Source organism: Lithobates pipiens, unplaced genomic scaffold (assembly GCF_037356315.1).
Source record: "Lithobates pipiens isolate NorthernLeopardFrog02 unplaced genomic scaffold, aLitPip1_a1.2 Scaffold_25, whole genome shotgun sequence".
Classification (NCBI taxonomy): domain Eukaryota; kingdom Metazoa; phylum Chordata; class Amphibia; order Anura; family Ranidae; genus Lithobates; species Lithobates pipiens.
In genome coordinates, this window is record NW_027507787.1 from 130,620,110 (window position 1) to 130,638,411 (window position 18,302).

The 18,302-nt window shown below is 43.3% G+C and overlaps 1 protein-coding gene across 4 annotated transcripts in view; it reads left to right on the plus strand.

Annotated features, from left to right (window-relative positions):
- Nucleotides 1-18,302, plus strand: part of OGDHL (oxoglutarate dehydrogenase L) — a 344,487-nt gene that overhangs the window by 62,121 nt on the left and 264,064 nt on the right. For 3 of the 4 annotated variants that reach the window (XM_077454880.1, XM_077454883.1, XM_077454882.1), the window contains one exon: nt 17,641-17,864. The exons of the other annotated variant lie outside the window; for it this stretch is intronic. In XM_077454880.1, the coding sequence (XP_077311006.1) occupies nt 17,655-17,864 (210 nt within the window). In that variant the 5' untranslated portion in view covers nt 17,641-17,654. The remainder of the gene's footprint in view (nt 1-17,640; nt 17,865-18,302) is intronic. 4 annotated transcript variants of the gene reach the window in all.

The following is an 18,302-nucleotide window of genomic DNA, read 5'->3' on the forward strand; positions in this document are numbered from 1 at the left end:
GTTGCTGTAAGCCTGTGGCAGCCTCTCTGACCAGTTTTTCTCTTGCATTCACCAACTGACACAGCTCCTCTCTTTAGCCATTGCGTTGTTACGCCACCTTAAGGAGAGGACTAGGCATAACATGTTAACATGTAATAAAAAAAACTCAGAACTTATAGTTCCGCCCAAGGGGCGGTCCCTTAGGTAACAACCCCTCAGCCTGCCATGCAGCTTCAGTTTTTTTTTTTTTTGCCTAGTGAAGAAGGACCTAGGAACCCTGCGGGCCCATCGGTACATGTGTTTTTTTTTTTGCAGAAGCTTTGTTTTTTGTGCAAGACTGCAAGACTACAGATCCTGTGATCTGCTATCAACATCCGGCTGGGTGACAGGCTGGATACCCTTATCCTTGTAGTCTCCCCAGCCTGTCTGCATCACAGTGCGCCAGGCCAACAGCCACCCCGTACTGATTGGAGAGTGGGCCTGTGATGGAATGTCTCCCAGCTCTGCAGGACTGGTAAGTACAGCTCTCCCTGCCTCGATGGGGCTGAGCAGCTGGGCATTCCCTGGGAGGTCGATTCGGGGGTCCCCCAACTCCCTCTCTTATCTCCCTATCCCTATTTTCTCTTCTCCCCTCCCTGTGGGGAATGCTGCATGAGACTGCTGAGCGGTGTGTGTGTCAGATGCAGAGGCTTTCCAGGGTGGCTCTCACCTTGGGGGGTCTCCACTGGCTGGCTGTGCCCTGATGCGTGATTCTCTCCCTGGGGGGTGTTTAGTGGCTGTGCCTGTCGATTGCTGCAGCGCTGTTCACCGCCATTTCTCTGCCACTGTCCCTCATGGTATACAGTGTTAGGCAGCCATCTTAGGTGAAGGCAAGGAGCATCATGCTTTCCTGTTGCTCGGCGGCCATTTTCAGTGGGTTTATGTCCTTTATACTGGATGCTCGGCGGCCATTTTCTTGAAGCCTGAGCACGTTTTTTGATCAGCCTGAAGGGGCAGCATGCTTTCCTGTAGCTCGGTGGCCATTTTCAGTGGGTTTATGTCCTTTATACTGGATGATTGGCAGCTATTTTCTTGGAGCCTAAACATGTTGTGGATCAGTTCAGCACCATAGGCAGCAGCTCTAGACAGCGCAGTGTGATCTCCTATGCACCTGTGAGCTGACAAGGGACACAGGCACTACTAGCTGGACAGCGCAGGACCAGTCAGCGTGGTGAGTACTGCGGGAAAGAGCATGCTTATTGGGAAAATTGATGTTGCGCTATTCTTACTCTATTGTAAGAGGGGGGCTATTACACCTTCTACTCTATCTAATACCATATAAAGGGCTCTCAAATAGTATATAGGGTAAATGCGATATTTGAGTGTGCAATATAGTCTTGATGGTTCTATATGACTTGAAATGAATTGCAGTGTGGGTATATTGTAAAAAGGTATCATAAAATAAGGTGCCAAAAAATATTAAAATGCACGGTTTGGTCCATATCGGTGTATGCAGCTATAGGTAGCCTTTACTAGGAGCAGCGCAGGAATAATCATTTATCACTGCGGGAAAGAGCCTCTCAGCCAGCAGCAATTAGGAGGGTGGGACCATCACTGCCCTAGGTCCCCATCAGGTGGCAGACAGGGTAGGGTCAGCATGGCTTCAGAAATTGGTGTTTCTTCCCCCGAAATCCAGGCAATTGCAACCGCTTCGCCTGCAGACTGTGCAGTGCCTCTTGACACTTTGTCGGCGGTCCTCAATTTGATCGTTGCCAAGATGGAGGAGCGTGAGCGCAAAGGTGGTAAAAAAAAAAGGCCCCTGTCCCCCCCTCCCCCGGAGAGCTCTGACGCAGACTCTGTTCCTGCTGAGGCTGGTGACCCCTGTTCTGTCGTTTCAGATGACATTGACCAGGACCGTTTGGACAGTGAGGATGAGTCCCCGTCTGGGTCCATGCGCGACAAAGCACTTGTTGGAACACTTATCACAGCTGTGCGTGATACCCTGAAGATTTTGGGTCCTGTAAGCTAGCCTGTTCACCTAAGGTCTTCCCGTATCTGACTTATTTTGATCAGTTAATTTACAAGTAATGGGTTCGACCGCAACTGAGTTTTTAGGTCCCCAAATACATGGCGGTGCGTTACCCCTTTGAGGAGAACCTTCTCAAAAATGGGTCGGCTCCTCCAGTCGTGGACCCCCCAGTATCCAGGTTAAACAAAGTAACCACGATCCTGGTAGAGACTCTTGCATTTAAGGACCCCACAGACAGGAAGGCCGAAGTAGTGGCTCATTCCTTGTTTATGGTTGTGGGGTCAACCATGCGACCAGCCCTGGATACCCTCCCTCTGTTATCCAGGGCTTCAGTGTCAGCAGTGGTGCTGAGGCGCCTGATTTGGTCAAAATGCTGGTCTGCCGACCAGGCTTCCAAAAAGGCTAAGGAGCTACGCCGTAGGCAAGGGCCCCTTTTTCTCCGCTCACAAACAGCTTTTTCGTCCACCCGGGGCTTCGACCGAGCGTCACCAGCATGACAGGACGACTTCTGAAGGACCAAAGTGTCCCTGGAACCGCAAGCCTAACAAGCCTGCTAGCAAAAGTGCTACCGCATTAAGGTTTGAACCCACCCGCAACACGGGTGGGGGGGTCGCCTTCGGGAGTTTGCAGCCCGGTGGACCGCACGACTGTCCGACCAATGGGTCTGCGATCTGATTTCCTCCAGCTACAAGATGGAGTTCCTTTCTTGGCCGCAAAACAGATTCTTCCCCTCCAGCATACTCATACTCCAGGCTCACCGGGGGGCCCTTTTGGGGGCGGTAAGTGACCTGCTGAGTCGTGGGGTGATAGTACCTGTTCTGGAATCTGAACGTTTCCAGGGGTTCTACTCAAACCTGTTTGTAGTCCACAAGAAGGAAGGGGTACGTCCAATCTTGGATCTAAAAGCCCTCAATTACTTTGTGAAAGTGCAGAGGTTCAGAATGGAATCAGTTCGCTCAGTAGTCGCTGCACTCCATCAAGGGGACTCCCTAGCATCCTTAGACATCCAGGATACCGTACCTGCACATACCTATATACCTCCGGCATCAGAAGTTTCTGCGATTTGCAGTCGGGGAAGCCCACTACCAGTTTGTGGCTCTCCCCTTTGGTGCTATTCGGCTGATAGCGGGGCACTTATAACCCAGCTAGCGGCCGAGGAAGGGGTTAAATGCGCCCGTGAAGCGCCGCTGCCAAATTGCATTGCAGGTGCTTCGGCAGGGGTGCCCGTTCATTTCAATGATCAGGAGTGGTGGAGGAGCGGTGTACACCACTCCAAAGATGCTGCTTGCAGGACTTCTATTTAATTTTTTTTTCTTTTTTAACGTCCTGCCGGCGCATCTCCTCAGTGGGAAAGCACTCGGGCTTTCACACAGACTGCAGGGGAGCCGTTTTACAGGCACTTTACAGGTGCTATTTTTAGCCCAAAAGCACCTGAAAAACGCCCGTGTGAAAGGTGTCTAACTGTTAGATTTATGAGATTAAGGGGGAAAAAAATAAATATCAGCCTAACATATCGGCCCAAAAACATCGGCATCATATATTGGCCATCGGCCACCGCGATTTCTAAATATCGGCATCAGCCAGAGAAAATCCGTATATCGGTCGACCTCTAATTTTTTTTGTACTCACCGTAAAATCCTTTTCTCTGTAATTCACCGACTGACACAGCAGACGCCCCTCCTATTTTTGTTTACGTTATACTGCTTGTTGACGTACTGAAGCTGCATGGCAGGCTGAGGGGTTGTTACCTAAGGGACTGCCCCTGGGTGGAACTAGAAGTTCTGAGTTTTTTCATTACATGTTAACATGTTATGCCTAGTCCCCTCCTAAAAGTGGCGTAAAAACCCAATGGTTAAAGAGAGGAACTGTGTCAGTCAGTGAATTAGAGAAAAGGATTTTACGGTGAGTACAAAAAATATTTTTTTCATCAATTGTGGGGTGACGTCCAGTTCTTAGTAATGTCACTGTGTGTCATATTTTCTCCACTTGATGATGACTGCAACCACATTATTTTATTTTTTTATTTTTACCCCCCCCCCCCCCCCTTTTGCGTCTCATTTGTTTCATCACAGAAACCTGTCATTTTAACAGGGGGGTGTAGACTTTTAGATCCACTGTATAAGACCCTACATTACATCCTTACATCCCAGTCTGGTAACTGTCCTTTTTGAGGGCTGGGGAGAATTTTTTTCATATGCACACTGGAAGAAAGTAGACAGGAGGAAAGAAAGGTCCCCAAATTTAAGATGTCCTTAAATGATGTGGAGGACCTCTTGGGGTCCATTTATGAGACTTTATAAATTGAAGAAGATAAATATCTTCCTTCCAAACATGATGATATGGTATACCAAGATCTGCAGAAAAAGAAGTCTAAAATGTTTCCAGTCAACCAAGTGATATCTGAGGTGGTACATAAGGAATGGGCAGACCCTGAGAGACGTTTTTGGCAGCCAGTCGCAAAAGGAGGGTTCCGTTTGATGACACCCAAGTAGTATGGAACAAGAATCCAAAACTGGATGCTCCCCTTTCAAAAGTCTCCATGAGGTCTGTGCATGCCTTTGAGGATATGGGTCACTTAAAGGATTGCATGGACAAGCAGAGGGATATAATCCTAAAAAGAGCATGGGAAACTTGTGTGGCCAGCTTAAAACCCACTTTAGCCACAACGTGCATAGCAAGGAATCTGGATTTCTGGCTGTCCCAGCTACAGAATCATGTCAAGAACGCACCCCTAGAGAGGAGATACTTAAGTCCTTACCAGTCCTGTTTAAGGCCATTGGTTACATGGCCGACGCATCCACTGAATGCATAAAGCTCTCCTCAAGGTCAAGAGGCCTGGCAGTGGTAGCAAGGAGAGCTGTCTGGCTCAAAACGTGGTCCTGGGATTCGGCATTCAAGTTCAGGTTGTGCATTCTTCCCTTTTCCAGAGATCTATTGTTTGGGCCAGGTTTGGATGAAGTTTTAGAGAGGATGGCGGACAGAAAAATATCATTTTCTACTAAAAAAACTAAAATCTGTCCAGAGAAGGTTTTTTTCGTGGACAAAATGGGCGATCTTAATAGGAGAGGAAGGATCAGTAAAAAAAAAAAAAAAAACTGTCCAGGTCATAAGGGAAACCCAAATAGCAACGTTCTCTTTGGCTCTTCTGGCCAATCCTCAAAACAGCAATGATTACAGTAAGAGGAAGATTGGCTACCTCCCTGCCTCAATGGCAAACGATGACAGCCAATGACTGTTTTGAATATCGTGGCCAATGGTTACTCTTTGGAATTAAACTCTCCCTCCAGAGAGATTTCTTCTGACAATGCTTTCAAGGCCAGGGGTCCTTATTCCAGTCCCAGAAGAGGAAAGGAGCAAAGGTTTCTATTCTCGTGTCTTCGTAATCAAGATGCCATCGGGAAAATTTTGCTTAATTTGCTTAATTCTAAATTTAAAACCCTTGAATCAAGTGATCTGTTACAAAAGATTCTGTATGGAGTACATTTTTTCAGTAAAGAATATGTTTCAACCAAGAGTGTTCATGGTGACCATGACCTTGAGAAATGCTTATCTCCACATCCCCATTCCGGAAGGCTCCCAAAAGTACTTAAGATTGGTAGTGGCAATAGACAGGAAGGAAAATCAATTCCAAAGCAGGGCTCTCTCATTTGGCCTTCCCTTGTCACCAAGTTTATTCACCAAAGTGTTGGCAGAAGCCCTGGCACCTCTGTGGTTGTTGTCCATGACAGTAGTTCCTTATCTGGATGACCTCCTGGTCGCAGCCCCACTGAAGAGCAGCTGTCAAATGAAAATTTTCAAGCACAGCAATGGCTGAAGTCGTTGGGGTGGATCTCAATCTTGACAAATCAAACCTTTGTCTTACCCAGAAATGTATTTTTCCAGGGTACCATCTCAGGTCAGTGGACCATAAGACAGTACTTCTAGAAGAAAAAGTTCATAACCTCATCAGGAGAATAAATTCTTTACAGAACAACCAAACAGTGTCGATCCAAGAGCTGATGTCGGTTCTGGGCCTGATGACATCAGCAATTCTGCCTGTCCAGTGGGAAAAATTCTGCCTAAGAACACTGCAAGCCTTCAAGGTCAGGAGGACCTAGACAGGAGGGTTCTTTTTTCCTGTAGCAGTGAGGAGGACATTGTGGTGGTGGAGAAACCACAAACATTTAAATCAGGCTTGCTTAGCCTGGTCTTTTCCAATCTCTTACAAGCTGATGATGGATGCAAGGGTTGGGGGGCCGATCTGGCAGACCAGCCAGCCCAGGGGAAATGGGCCCCAGAGAAAGCTCAGGCTTCCTCATATTGGAGGAGGCTTATGGCAGTAGCCAGAGCAATCTCACTTTCAAGACCTGTTCGGGGATACCATGTTCTAGTCCTATCAGACCATTCAACTACTGTGGCATATGTGAACAAGCAAGGGGGCTCCAGAAGCCCAACCTTAATCAACATTTCGAAACAGATATGCCTTTGGGCAGAAAAAATGTACGCTCTTTTGACAGTTCATCTCAAAGGGGTCCACAATCAAGTGGCAGATTTCTTCGGTCACCAAGAAATATCACAAGAAATATTATACCTTTCCCCCAGTGCATCTTCTTCCCCTGGTTCTAAACTAATTTCTGGAGAAAAAACAGACCTCAATTCTGATCACACCCTTCTGGCCAATGAGTGCTTGGTTTTCTCAGCTACTCTTCCTTTCAGCAGATCAACCCTGGCTACTTCCTCTCTGAGGTATGGCCCCTATTCAGGCCTCATGCGGGAAAGCGGGAAACTCTCTACTTTGGCCTCCACCTGTTAACTCACTCGCTGCCCAAGAGATTGCCAATCGCAAAACAAAAAAGGTTGATTCATGTTGTGATGAAATCTCCACTCTATGGGTATCCCCCCCCACTTAACACCCTATATCCACAGGTACAATCAACACTCCCTTTATTCAACCCTGCTACTATAGACGAGGTCGCTAAACTTATTTCTAATGCCCACCTAACCCCCTGGACCCAGTTACCTTTCAAATTCTGTGGTCACCCTCTGACTCTATCCTACACTCTCTAATCTTCAATCTCTCTCTTTTCTGGAATTTTACCAACTCTCTAAAAAATGCATTAGTCACCCCCCATACTCAAAAAGCCATCCTTGTACTCTACCAATTTTAACAACCCACGCCCCATCTTCTTCCTCCCCTTTTCCTCCAAACTCTTTGAATGCCTGGTCTACAACCGAGTGACCACCTCCATTTAAGAATCACTCCACAGAAACTGCTCACAAAGGACTTACTAACCGCAAAAAGCAATGGACACTATTCTGTACTCCTACTTCTGGACCTTTCAGCTGATTTTCATACGGTTGACCACCCCCTCCTCCAAAAAACTATATTCCTATGGTCTTCACTGGCTCTCATCCAACCTATCCCATGCACCTTTACAGTGTTACTTACAATTCTACTTCCTCTTCTCCTCTCCTCTTCCCCTCAAGGTTCTGTTCTTGGACCTCTCCTATTCTCAATCTCTTTCCTTGGTCAGCTGATGGCCTCATTTGGCTTTCAATATAATATTAACGCTGACGACACCCAAATCAATCTCTATCTCCTTAACTTCACTCCATCAGTCTCCTCACACATCATTAGCTTAGTAAAAAAGCAAAGAGATTGGGACTTTATGGGTGCAAATAAATTGAAAGAAATATCAAATGTATAAAAGGTTCCTTTATTTTGAAAAACAAGATAAACATTCATTCATTAGAAAAGCGAAAGAGAAAAGGGGAGTTGCAAGTTATGGCTAGTGCAATTAATTTACAGCTTCAACAATGCAGCAATATATGATGGACTTCCCAACCTTTTTTTTTTTGCCCATAAATTGGGCTTCCTCAGTGGATGCTGGTGCTTTGCAGCGTACAATGCCTTCTATCAGAAGACACAACAAGTCAACATATTAAATTAACCACTTCCTGCCCGTGCTATAGCCGAAAGACGGCTACAGCGCGGACACTACCTGCCGGCAGGGTGTCCCTGGATGTCCTCCTATTTACTTCCGCAATGCGCGATCCTGAGATTGCGCATCGGGGAAGTTCTGTGCTGGCGATGTTCCTTGGACACAGCCAATCACAGATCGCTGTAAACGGGCAATCACCGCGGCCGTTTACAGCGCGATCGGCGTGTCCAATGAGAGATGATCTCATATGTAAACATATGAGATCATCTCTCAGCGCTGCTCTCCCTCCTCACACAGACAGCGTGTGAGGAGGGACAGATGAACGGCTGCAGCGGCCGTAAGTTACAAAAAAAAATAAACTGAAATAAACTGCCATCTGTCTCCTGTGCCACGTATAAGTGCCATCTGTGCCACATCAGTGCCATCTGTCATCAGTGCCATATCAGTGTCACATGTCAGTGCCACATATTAGTGCCATCTGCCATCAGTGCCACGTATCGGTGCCATTTGTCATCAGTGCCACCTGTCAGTGTCACGTGTCATCTGTTATCAGTGTCATGTGTTATCAATGTCACGTATCAGTGCCATCTGTCATCAGTGTCACGTGTCATCTGTGCCACGTATTAGTGCCATCTGTCATCCGTGCCACGTGTCATCAGTGCCACGTATAAGTGCATCTGTCATCAGTGCCACATATTAGTGCCATCTTTCATCAGTGTCACGTGTCATCAGTGCCCCGTATTAGTGGCATCTGTCATTAGTGACTCATCAGTGCCAGATCAGTGCCACGTGTCATTGTCCTGGTGCTCCAGTACCTTCAAAAGTGTAATAGGTAGTCAACAATTTAGATGTGTAATTTATGCTCTTAGAACACGTGACAGTTCTCCCTGAATGTTGGGCCTCTCTAAATGGCCAGGCTGTGAAAAAGTCCCACACATGTGGTATTGTAATACTCAGGAGGAGTAGCAGAATTTATTTTGGGGTGTCATTTGTGGTATACACATGCCATGTGAGAGAAATAACCTATTGCAATGACAATTTTGTGGAAAAACATAAAAAAAATCTTCATTTTGCAAAGAATTGTGGGGAAAAAAAATGACAACATCAAAAACCTCACCATGCCTCTTACTAAATACCTTGGGATGTCTACTTTCAAAAAAGGGGTCATTCGGCAGGTATTTGTACTTTCCTGGCTTATTCGGGTCACAAGAAATCACCAGTACATCAGATGTGATCAATTTTGTATGATTCACACCATAGCTTGTAGACTCTCTAACTTTCACAAAGACCAAATAATATCCACTAATTTGGGTTATTTTTACCAAAAATATGTAGCAGTATAAATTGTGGCCAAAATTTATGAAGAAAAATTAATAATTTGCATAACTTTATCACAGAAACCAAGAAAAATGCATTTTCTTTCTAAATTTTCGGTCTTTTTTCATTTATAGCGCAAAAAATAAAAAACCCAGAGGTGATCAAATAACACCAAAAGAAAGCTCTATTTGTGGTAAAAAAGGACAACAAATTCATTTGGGTACAGTGTTGCATGAGTAATTGTCATTCAAAGTGTGAGAGCACCAAAAGCTGAAAATTGGTCTGGGCAGGAGGGGTGTTTAAGTGCCCAGTAGGCAAGTGGTTAAATCAAGAAATCATATATAAATATTTACATCAGAGATTACTCTTATGCAACCTCGTCTCCACTCCTCGTCAGGGTGTCACCGATTACCTGTATCTCCTAAAAGCAAAGAGATCGGAAACTGCCGGGATACCTGATACCAGATGTTTTGCTGCATTAGAAGAACCATGCGCCCAAGGTGACCATAAATGGTAGAAAAAGACCAATTTAAAAACAAGATAACAACGAAAATAGCACCTTGTTTCAGAAGGAATAATGGAATATCCCTCTAGATATCAGAGACAAAAAACTAAAATCAACTTACAAGGGCAAGTTCTACAGCAGGCTAATGCCAGGAGCCACACACCACCAAGTATTCTAGTCACTGGAAATATCTAATAGGCACAAATAAAACAACATTTGTAACTCGCTGTACAATGTCAGCAAAACTAGATAAAATATCTTCAATGGTCTAAGAATCACAATCGCCAATAACAAACATGTAAGCTGGCTATAAATACCTCTGTGACAGAGAGCAGCATGTATGTGTCTCCTGGTTCCCGCAGCGTCTTCATACTGGTGAGCGCGGCTTTATATACCATCCACCCGGATATACCATCCACCCGGTGTAGACACCAGATGCGTACGTGGAAACTGCGCTGTGCATGTGCGACCCTCGCCATTTCAGTTCGCTCATCCGCTTCCGCATTAGTTTACTAACCGACATATCAGTCTGGATGCCACTCCACTTACTCAATCTGTCCAAAATAAAGCTCATAATGTTTCCTCCCCCACATGCCCCTTTTCCTAAGTTCTCTGTCAAGAGCAGTGGCACAACTATCAACCAATTCCCACATTCTAGGGTGCTAGGCATTATCTTGGACTCTGAGCTCTCCTTTCGGCCCCACATCCAATGACTTTCCAAAACTTGCCGCCTCAACCTCCGCAACATCTCAAATACGCCGCTTCCTAACCAATGAAACCGAAAAGCTTCTAATTCACTACCTGTTATCTCTCGCCTCAACTACTGCAACTCCCTGCTCTTCGGCTTACCTTTTTAAATGGGCTAACACACACTGTCGCAACAAACAGGTATATTCAGAGATTTATACTACAGTAGCACTCTTCAAGAGGCTGGGATTCTTCTAGCTTGCATCTAAAGCTTTAGAGACCGCTTCAGCACTTTTCGAAATAGGGTTTAATAATGAAAAGGTCAAAATAGTTCAAATAAAATATGTCAAAAAGTAACACAGAGAACAGACAATAGCAAGCCCACAGGTGAAAAGGGTAAATACTTGCAAAGTCCTTGGTTTTAGCAAAGTCCAGTCAATGAGCACGTTATTATTATTGGCTCCCATAACTTTGCAGATGTTCCTTGGTTGATGGTACATGAGAACTGTCAAACTGTCCTGACACCCCCCTTTTCAATTTGTTTGGTATGATATTTCCTGTTCAAATATATACTTAAAGTGATACTAAAACTTTTTTTTTAAATGACAAACATTTCATACTTGCCTACACTGTGCAGCTCGTTTAGCACAGAGTGGCCCCAAACATCCTCTTCTGGGGTCCCCTGGCTGCTCTCGCGGCTCCTTACCGCATTAGATAACCCCTTTAGGAGAAGTTCTCTCCCGCAAGGTAACCCCCTCAGGCACGCTCCTGAGTCATTCATAAGGCGTCCATAGAGGCTGAATGTATGACTCTGCCATGGGTCATTGAATTTGATTGACAGCAGCGGGAGCCAATGGCTGCGCTGCAATCTATCCAATCAAAGCCGGGACTCAGTGGAGAGAAGGACGGCACATCCCTGCCGAAGAAGATGAAGGGGCTCAGGTAAGTAAAACGGGGGGCTAGGGGGCCGGTGACTGCCAGGTGTTTTTCCAAAAAAAAAAACAGCCTTTACAACCCCTTTAATATTAATGTGTCTTGGTCCTGTTTGATTTTATGAATTGTGTGGTGTGAATTTTGTTAAGTTCAGAATTGGACCGAGGTCACCCCATGCCTGACTGCTTTCTGAGTAGACATTTTCTGACATGCTATGTGTTCCTAGTGCTTTAATTGCCATACAAACCATGGGTAACAGAATTGAAAGATTTTGTCATAGTTTTACGATGGGTCTGAGGGAGGTGTTCATTTGTAGATTTTTTTTTTTTTTTATGATCAGAAGAAACTAACAGGCATCCTGCCAGAACACAGTTAGCAGTTTACAGCTCTGCACAGGCATGTGTGCTGGTGTCTGCTGTCCCTAAATTGAGATAACAGGCTCTTATGAAGTGTGTTAAAGCGGACTTCCATCCAAAAGTGGAACTTCAGTTTTAAGAACTCCTCAGCCCCTGACATGCCACATTTGGCATGTCATTTTTTTTTGGGGGGGGGGTGATGTCTGTACTATTTTTTTTTTTTCATGGGACTTTCTGTCTCGCTTCCTATCTTTGGCAGCCTAGGCGACTCCTCTCGTCCTAGGTGGCCCCTCCCTGCCAGCAATCTTCTGGGACACAAGATCGGCTGGCCAATAGGAGAGCGCAGCACGACATGCGTCGTGTGTGCCTGGCCTTGAAGCCGTAAGGTGCCTATAGTTACCATGATGGCGCAGTGGAGAGGCGGCCACATCGCTGGATTGTGGGGCAGGTAAGTGTCGGTTTAGTAAAAGTCAGCAACTATGCTGTTTGTAGCTGCTGACTTTTAATAATCTTAATGGGTGGAACCCTGCTTTAATATTAAGGCTGTGAAATGCATGAATTGAAGGAGGTGTGGGGGGGGGGGGGGGGGGTTAAGATCACTAGGCTATTATGATAAACATGGCTGAGAGCTGAACAAAATGGATGTCGCCTTCATCTTTTCATGGGCTCAATGCGCACCATTACAGTCACTATTTTTTATTTAACACAGCACTCATTTTATTAAGTATATATCATTCACTTCTGTATAGTTTTAGTCTAAAGTGTAGATCAAAATGGATTAGCTTCTGCAAAAAAACTGCACGTTTCCAAAGTCTTTAAATTATTTTATTAACTTGGCCAAATGCCTCAGTACAAGATGATTCAGTATAGAATGCTTTTAAAAACATACATATTCCAACATTTTCTAATGACCTTGAAAAGAGAGATACATTTACTTAATATCTATTTGCCAGAAAGAAAATAAATTCACCTGGTCCATGACTTGGCACATTTAGCTAATGAAATTAAATTAAATTAATTCTCTAGTGTAACTTGTGGTTGCCATCTTTTATCATAATGAATATGTGTCATTTTATTATTTTAAGAACACCATTGCAGAATAATGGAAAACATTGCCAGAAAATAACCTAATAAATTTCAAATATGAAAAGGGATATTTTGGCATTTCTGCTCAGCATATATAAATGTAAGAGCTTTAATTAGTGCAGATGGAGCATTTTCTAAGTAACAGCATCGTTTTCATTTAGTATACAGTTTTTCAGACCCAGGAGTATATGTGTGCATGCTTGAGGATCTATGCTTGTGGAGTTTACCAAAAATAAATGCTAGACCACATTTTCAAAATACTTTAGGGCATGACTTTGAAAATTTGCTTTGAATCTAGAAGCCAGATAAAGTTAGGAGCCAGTTTTTTGTAACTAACAAATCTTACGGATTTAACATGTCCTTGAAGGTGAATCTTTCCTTTTAACCCTTTCACAGCCAGAACCCCTTTTGCATTTTTTGCACAAGTTAAAAAAATTATTTTAGGCCTGAAGATTACATATACTTTCGTACTGAAGTATAGGCATGCAAACTTTTTAATGAATAAGGCCAGTTACCCCTTCATATACAGTGCCTTGCAAAAGTATTCAACCCCTTGGCATTTTTTATATTTTGTTGCCTCACAACCTGGAATTAACATGGATTGTTTGAGGATTTGCATCATTTAATTTACAGAACATGCCCACAACTTTGAAGATTTTTTTATTTTTTTTATTGTCAAGCAAACAACAAATAGGAGAAAATAACAGAAAAAGTAAATTTGCATAACTATTCACCCCCCTAAAGTCAATACTTCGTAGAGCCACCTTTTGCGGCTATCACATCTCCAAGTTGCTTTGGATAAGTCTCCATGAGCTTGCCACATCTTACCACTGGCATTTTTGCCCATTCCTCCTTGCAAAACTGTTTCAGCTCCTTCAAGTTGGATGGTTTGCGCTTGTGAACAGCAATCTTTAAGTCTGACCACAGATTTTCCATTGGATTGAGGTCTGGGCTTTGACTAGGCCATTCCAACACATTTACATGTTTTCTCTTACACCACTCAAGTGTTGCTTTAGTAGTGTGTTTGGGGTCATTGTCCTGCTGGAAGGTGAGCCTCTGTCCTAGCCTCAAATCACACATAGAGTGGTACAGGTTTTGCTCAAGAATATCCCTGTATTTAGCACCATCCATCTTTCTCTCAACTTTGACCAGTTTCCCAGTCCAGACTGCTGAAAAACATCCCCAAAGCATGATGCTGCCACCACCATGTTTCACTGTGGGGATGGTGTTTTTTGGGTGATGTAATTTGTTGGGTTTGCGTCAGATATAGCATTTTCTTTGTTGGCCAAAAAGTTAAAATTTAGTCTCATTAGATCAGAGCACCTTCTACCATACATTTTGGGAGTCTCCCACATGCCTTTTCGCAAACTCAAAATGTGCCATTTTGTTTTTTGCTGAAAGTAATGGCTTTCTTCTGGCCACTCTGCCATAAAGCCCAACTCTATGGAGCATATGGCTTATTGTCATCCTATGTACAGGTACTCCAGTCTCTGTTGTGGAATTCTGCAGCTCCTCCATGGTTACCTTCGGTCTCTGTGGTGCCTCTCTGATTAATGCCCTCCTTGTCCGGGCCGTGAGTTTTGGTGTGCGGCCGTCTCTTGGCAGGTTTGCTGTTGTGCCATGTTCTTTCCATTTGGTTATAATAGATTTGATGGTGCTCCTAGGGATCATCAAAGATTTGGATATTTATTTATTTTTTTATAACCTAACCCTGACTTGTACTTCTCAACAACATTGTGCCTTAGTTGTTTGGAGAGTTCCTTGTTCTTCATGGCAGTGTTTGGTTAGTGGTGCCTCTTGCTTAGTTGTTGCAGCCTCTGGGGCCTTTCAAAAAGGTTTGTATATGTAATGACAGATCATGTGACACTTAGATTGCACAGAGATGGACATCATTTCACAAATTATGTGACTTCTGAAGGTAATTGGTTGCACCAGAGCTTTTTATGGGCTCCATAACAAAGGGGGTGAATACATAGGCACATGCCAATTATTTTTTTTCTGAAAAATAGTTTTATGTATATATTTTTCTAATTTTACTTCACCAACTTAGACTGTTGTGTTCTGATTCATAACATCTAATTCAGATAAAAAAAAAAAAAACGTGAACTAAAGGCTGTAATGTAACAAAATAGGTAAAAAGCCAAGGTGCGTAAATACTTTTGGGAGGCACTGTAACAAGAAGGACTTGTTCATGTCCCAGATATTATGGGGACATTTTCTGCCTGTTTGTGAGCGCCAAAGTAAACCAGTATGGAATATTTACCAAAGGTCTGTTAATAATATAGTGCCGTTGTTTGCAACTAGACCCACAATGTATTATGTTGTATTGAGTGATATTCCGTTAACATAGTATTTTGTGGACCGCAGTAATGACTACTGCTTACTGAATCGAATTATTTGTAGATGTCGAAAGTTTGTGGTATGATTGCGTAAGCGATGATCATGTGAGGTATCATCACTGTGAATGTTAAAGCGGAGGTCCACCCTAAAGTAGACCTTCCGCTCATTGGAACCCTCCCCCCCTCCTGCACCACAATTGGCACCTTTCAGGGGGGAGGGGGGTGCACGTACCTGTACAGTGCAGGTATCTGCACCCACTTCCGGCGTAGATTCTGCAGAAGGTACGCCCCTTTCCGCAGAATCTACGCCCCTTTCTGAAGGTCCCCCGCTGCCTGCTGGGAAACACACGGATCCCAGAGACAGCGGGACCATCCTTATTGCGCAGCGCGACTCGCGAATGCGCAGTAGGGAACCGGGAAATTAAGCCGAAAGGATCCACTTCCTGATTCCCATACCCAAGATGGCGGCGGCAACACCTGAGAGACGATCGAGAGATCGGCTTCGGGTGCCGACATCGTGGGCCCGCTGGGCGGGTAAGTGTCATTATTTTAAAAGTCAGCAGCTGCAGTATTTGTAGCTGCTGGCTTTAAAAAAAAAAAAAAAAAACGGCGGACTCCCGCTTTAAAGAGAACAATAATTCTAGCTTCAGACCTTCTGTGTAAATATAAACTGGTAACCTGTAAAGGCTTTTAATGTGTTGCCTATGGAGATCCTAAGGCACTGTAGTTTTGTGCCGTTCCACGGGCATTCACAATTTTAAAGCATTACACGTTGGGCATCTATTTACTCAACATAACATCATCTATCCATTTTATTGTGTTTTGTGTGCACTAATGCCCTGTAAACACGGTCAGACATTCCAACGACAAAATCCGTCTGATTTTTTTATGACGGAATTTGGCCCAAACTTGTCTTGCATACACACATTTGCACAAAGTTGGTGGAAAATCTGATCGTTCAGAACGAGGTGATGTAGAACACGTACGATGAGACTATAAAGAGGGCAGTAGCCAATAGCTTTCCTCTTCTAATTTATTCTGAGCATGTGTGGCACTTTGTTGATCGGAATTTAAGCGATCGGATTTTGTTGTCGGAAAATTTTAGATCCAGCTCTCAAACTTTGTGTGTCGGAAATTCTGGCAGAAAAAGTCAGATTGAGCTCACACACGATCGGATTTTCCGACCACGCGATCCAATCGAAAGTCCGACTGTGTGTACAGGGCATTAGACTCATTAAAATTTATTTATCCCAAAAAACATTGTGTTTGAAAAACCACTGTGCAAATACTGTGTGACATAAAAAAATTGCAATAACCACCATTTTATACACTAGAGCCTCTGCTTCAAAAGATATATGTTTGGGAATTCTAAGTAATTTGCTTGCAAAAAAATTATTTTCGCAAGTATGAGAGAAATATTAGAATTAGCCTTTGTGGAAAGCCGTTAATAGGATGTAGTAGATATGTCCGTTTTGCCTCTTGCTATAACATGCATGTCTGATCCAGACCATTTTTTTGTGTATGCAGTGCCTGCATTCCCTGCGCTTTATATTTGTTTTGCGACTGTGTGGCTGCTTCTGGTAACATTCCGATCAAAGGCCTGTTTATTTTGCGTCGTGTTGGCCATTCGGTTTTTGCCTGTATATGTTGTGTCTCCAGCAAGGGCTGAAGTCTAGGTTGCCAGCTGCGCAATTACAGCTCCACTAACAGGAAGACTTGCTAATGCCAGATATTCTCAGGTCCTGCCCCAGCATGAAACAACCTATGGTCTGTGTTCCCTCTTTCTCTGTATCTCTTGGCCTGTAATAGTTCTGACCCTTACTATTGGCCTACGTTCTTTTCCAGCCTTTTGACCATTGGCAACAGTTTAGATTGTAATATAAAAGGCCTTTTTTGTTGTAATATGAGGAAGGAAACCTTTACTTTATGCCTTTTGAGCGGCTGAAACATTATAATAAATCTTGAGTTGAAAACCTTTTTAAAAGTGCATTTAAAATTAATTTACAATTTGGGGGTCCCAGAGGGCCTTACAATTAAAGAAGAACCAGGATAAACCCAGGCAAAACACAACATGTAGTCATACCTATAGGTGGTAAATAGCCTTTTCTCTGCTTTTCCTTTTTTATTGTATGCAGTGTTTGTGATTTGAAACTAAAATGCTGCTGTTCACGGGGGAAGGAGAAGTAATTTTTAAGTGCCCAAATTCAGAAAAGATATGAAAGTAAAATGCAATTTTTTACCTGTACTGAAGGGTCAGTCCACCCAAAATAAAGTGGTTGTAAAGGCTTTGAAGGATTTATGAAGGTAAAAAACCTATTGTGTGCTACAGTTGCACTTTTTTTTTTTTTTTTACTCTTTTTATTAATATTACTGATGTGATGCCACTTTAGTTATATTTCGGCAACCATTTAGTAAAAGGCACATCTGTGGAGGAACAGTCACAAATTCTGTGTAAGTTCATTATTAATATTCATTGTTGTGTTTATGTTGTAATTCATCTTTTTTGCAGGTAGGTGAGAAAAGATGAGCCTCCTCAGGTCACTTGCCGTTAAGCTGCAACCATGTGGCTTTGGTTTGCTGGTGAGATCAACTGTTAAATCAAGGACATTACTACCAAGATGTTGTGTATATTCTTCTTCTGGAGTCCAAGAGCCATTTTTAAGCGGAACCAACTCAGGTTATGTGGAAGAAATGTACTATGCATGGCTGGAGAATCCGAAGAGCGTTCACAAGGTACTGAGAATAAATAAAAAATTCTTTCTGAGATGCCAATACAGCTTTTTCTTGCAACATGTTGTGTCACATAATAAGGCTGGACTTAAAAAGTATAACCATTGAAAAATGTATGTACACATACTATTATTAACATAAAAAAAGTAATATACAAATATATTTATTTAAAAAAAGCATTTTGCTGGCCATACAAAGATAATGTAAAGTTTACTAGCTGTGGGTCCATTATATTTAGTAATTTCCATGAATAAAACTAGATCATCCTCAAAGCTGTGTGGAACTATCCATCTATTAATCGTGGTCATCTTCCGCCTATTCTGCTAGCCCATGTAGTTCATCTTATGATCAGTTTTGTTATAAATTTACTTGCATTAGCTGGATTATAAATTTGTTACAGAAGAATATAGTTAAATGAGAAGTATGGCCAATGCTTCATTG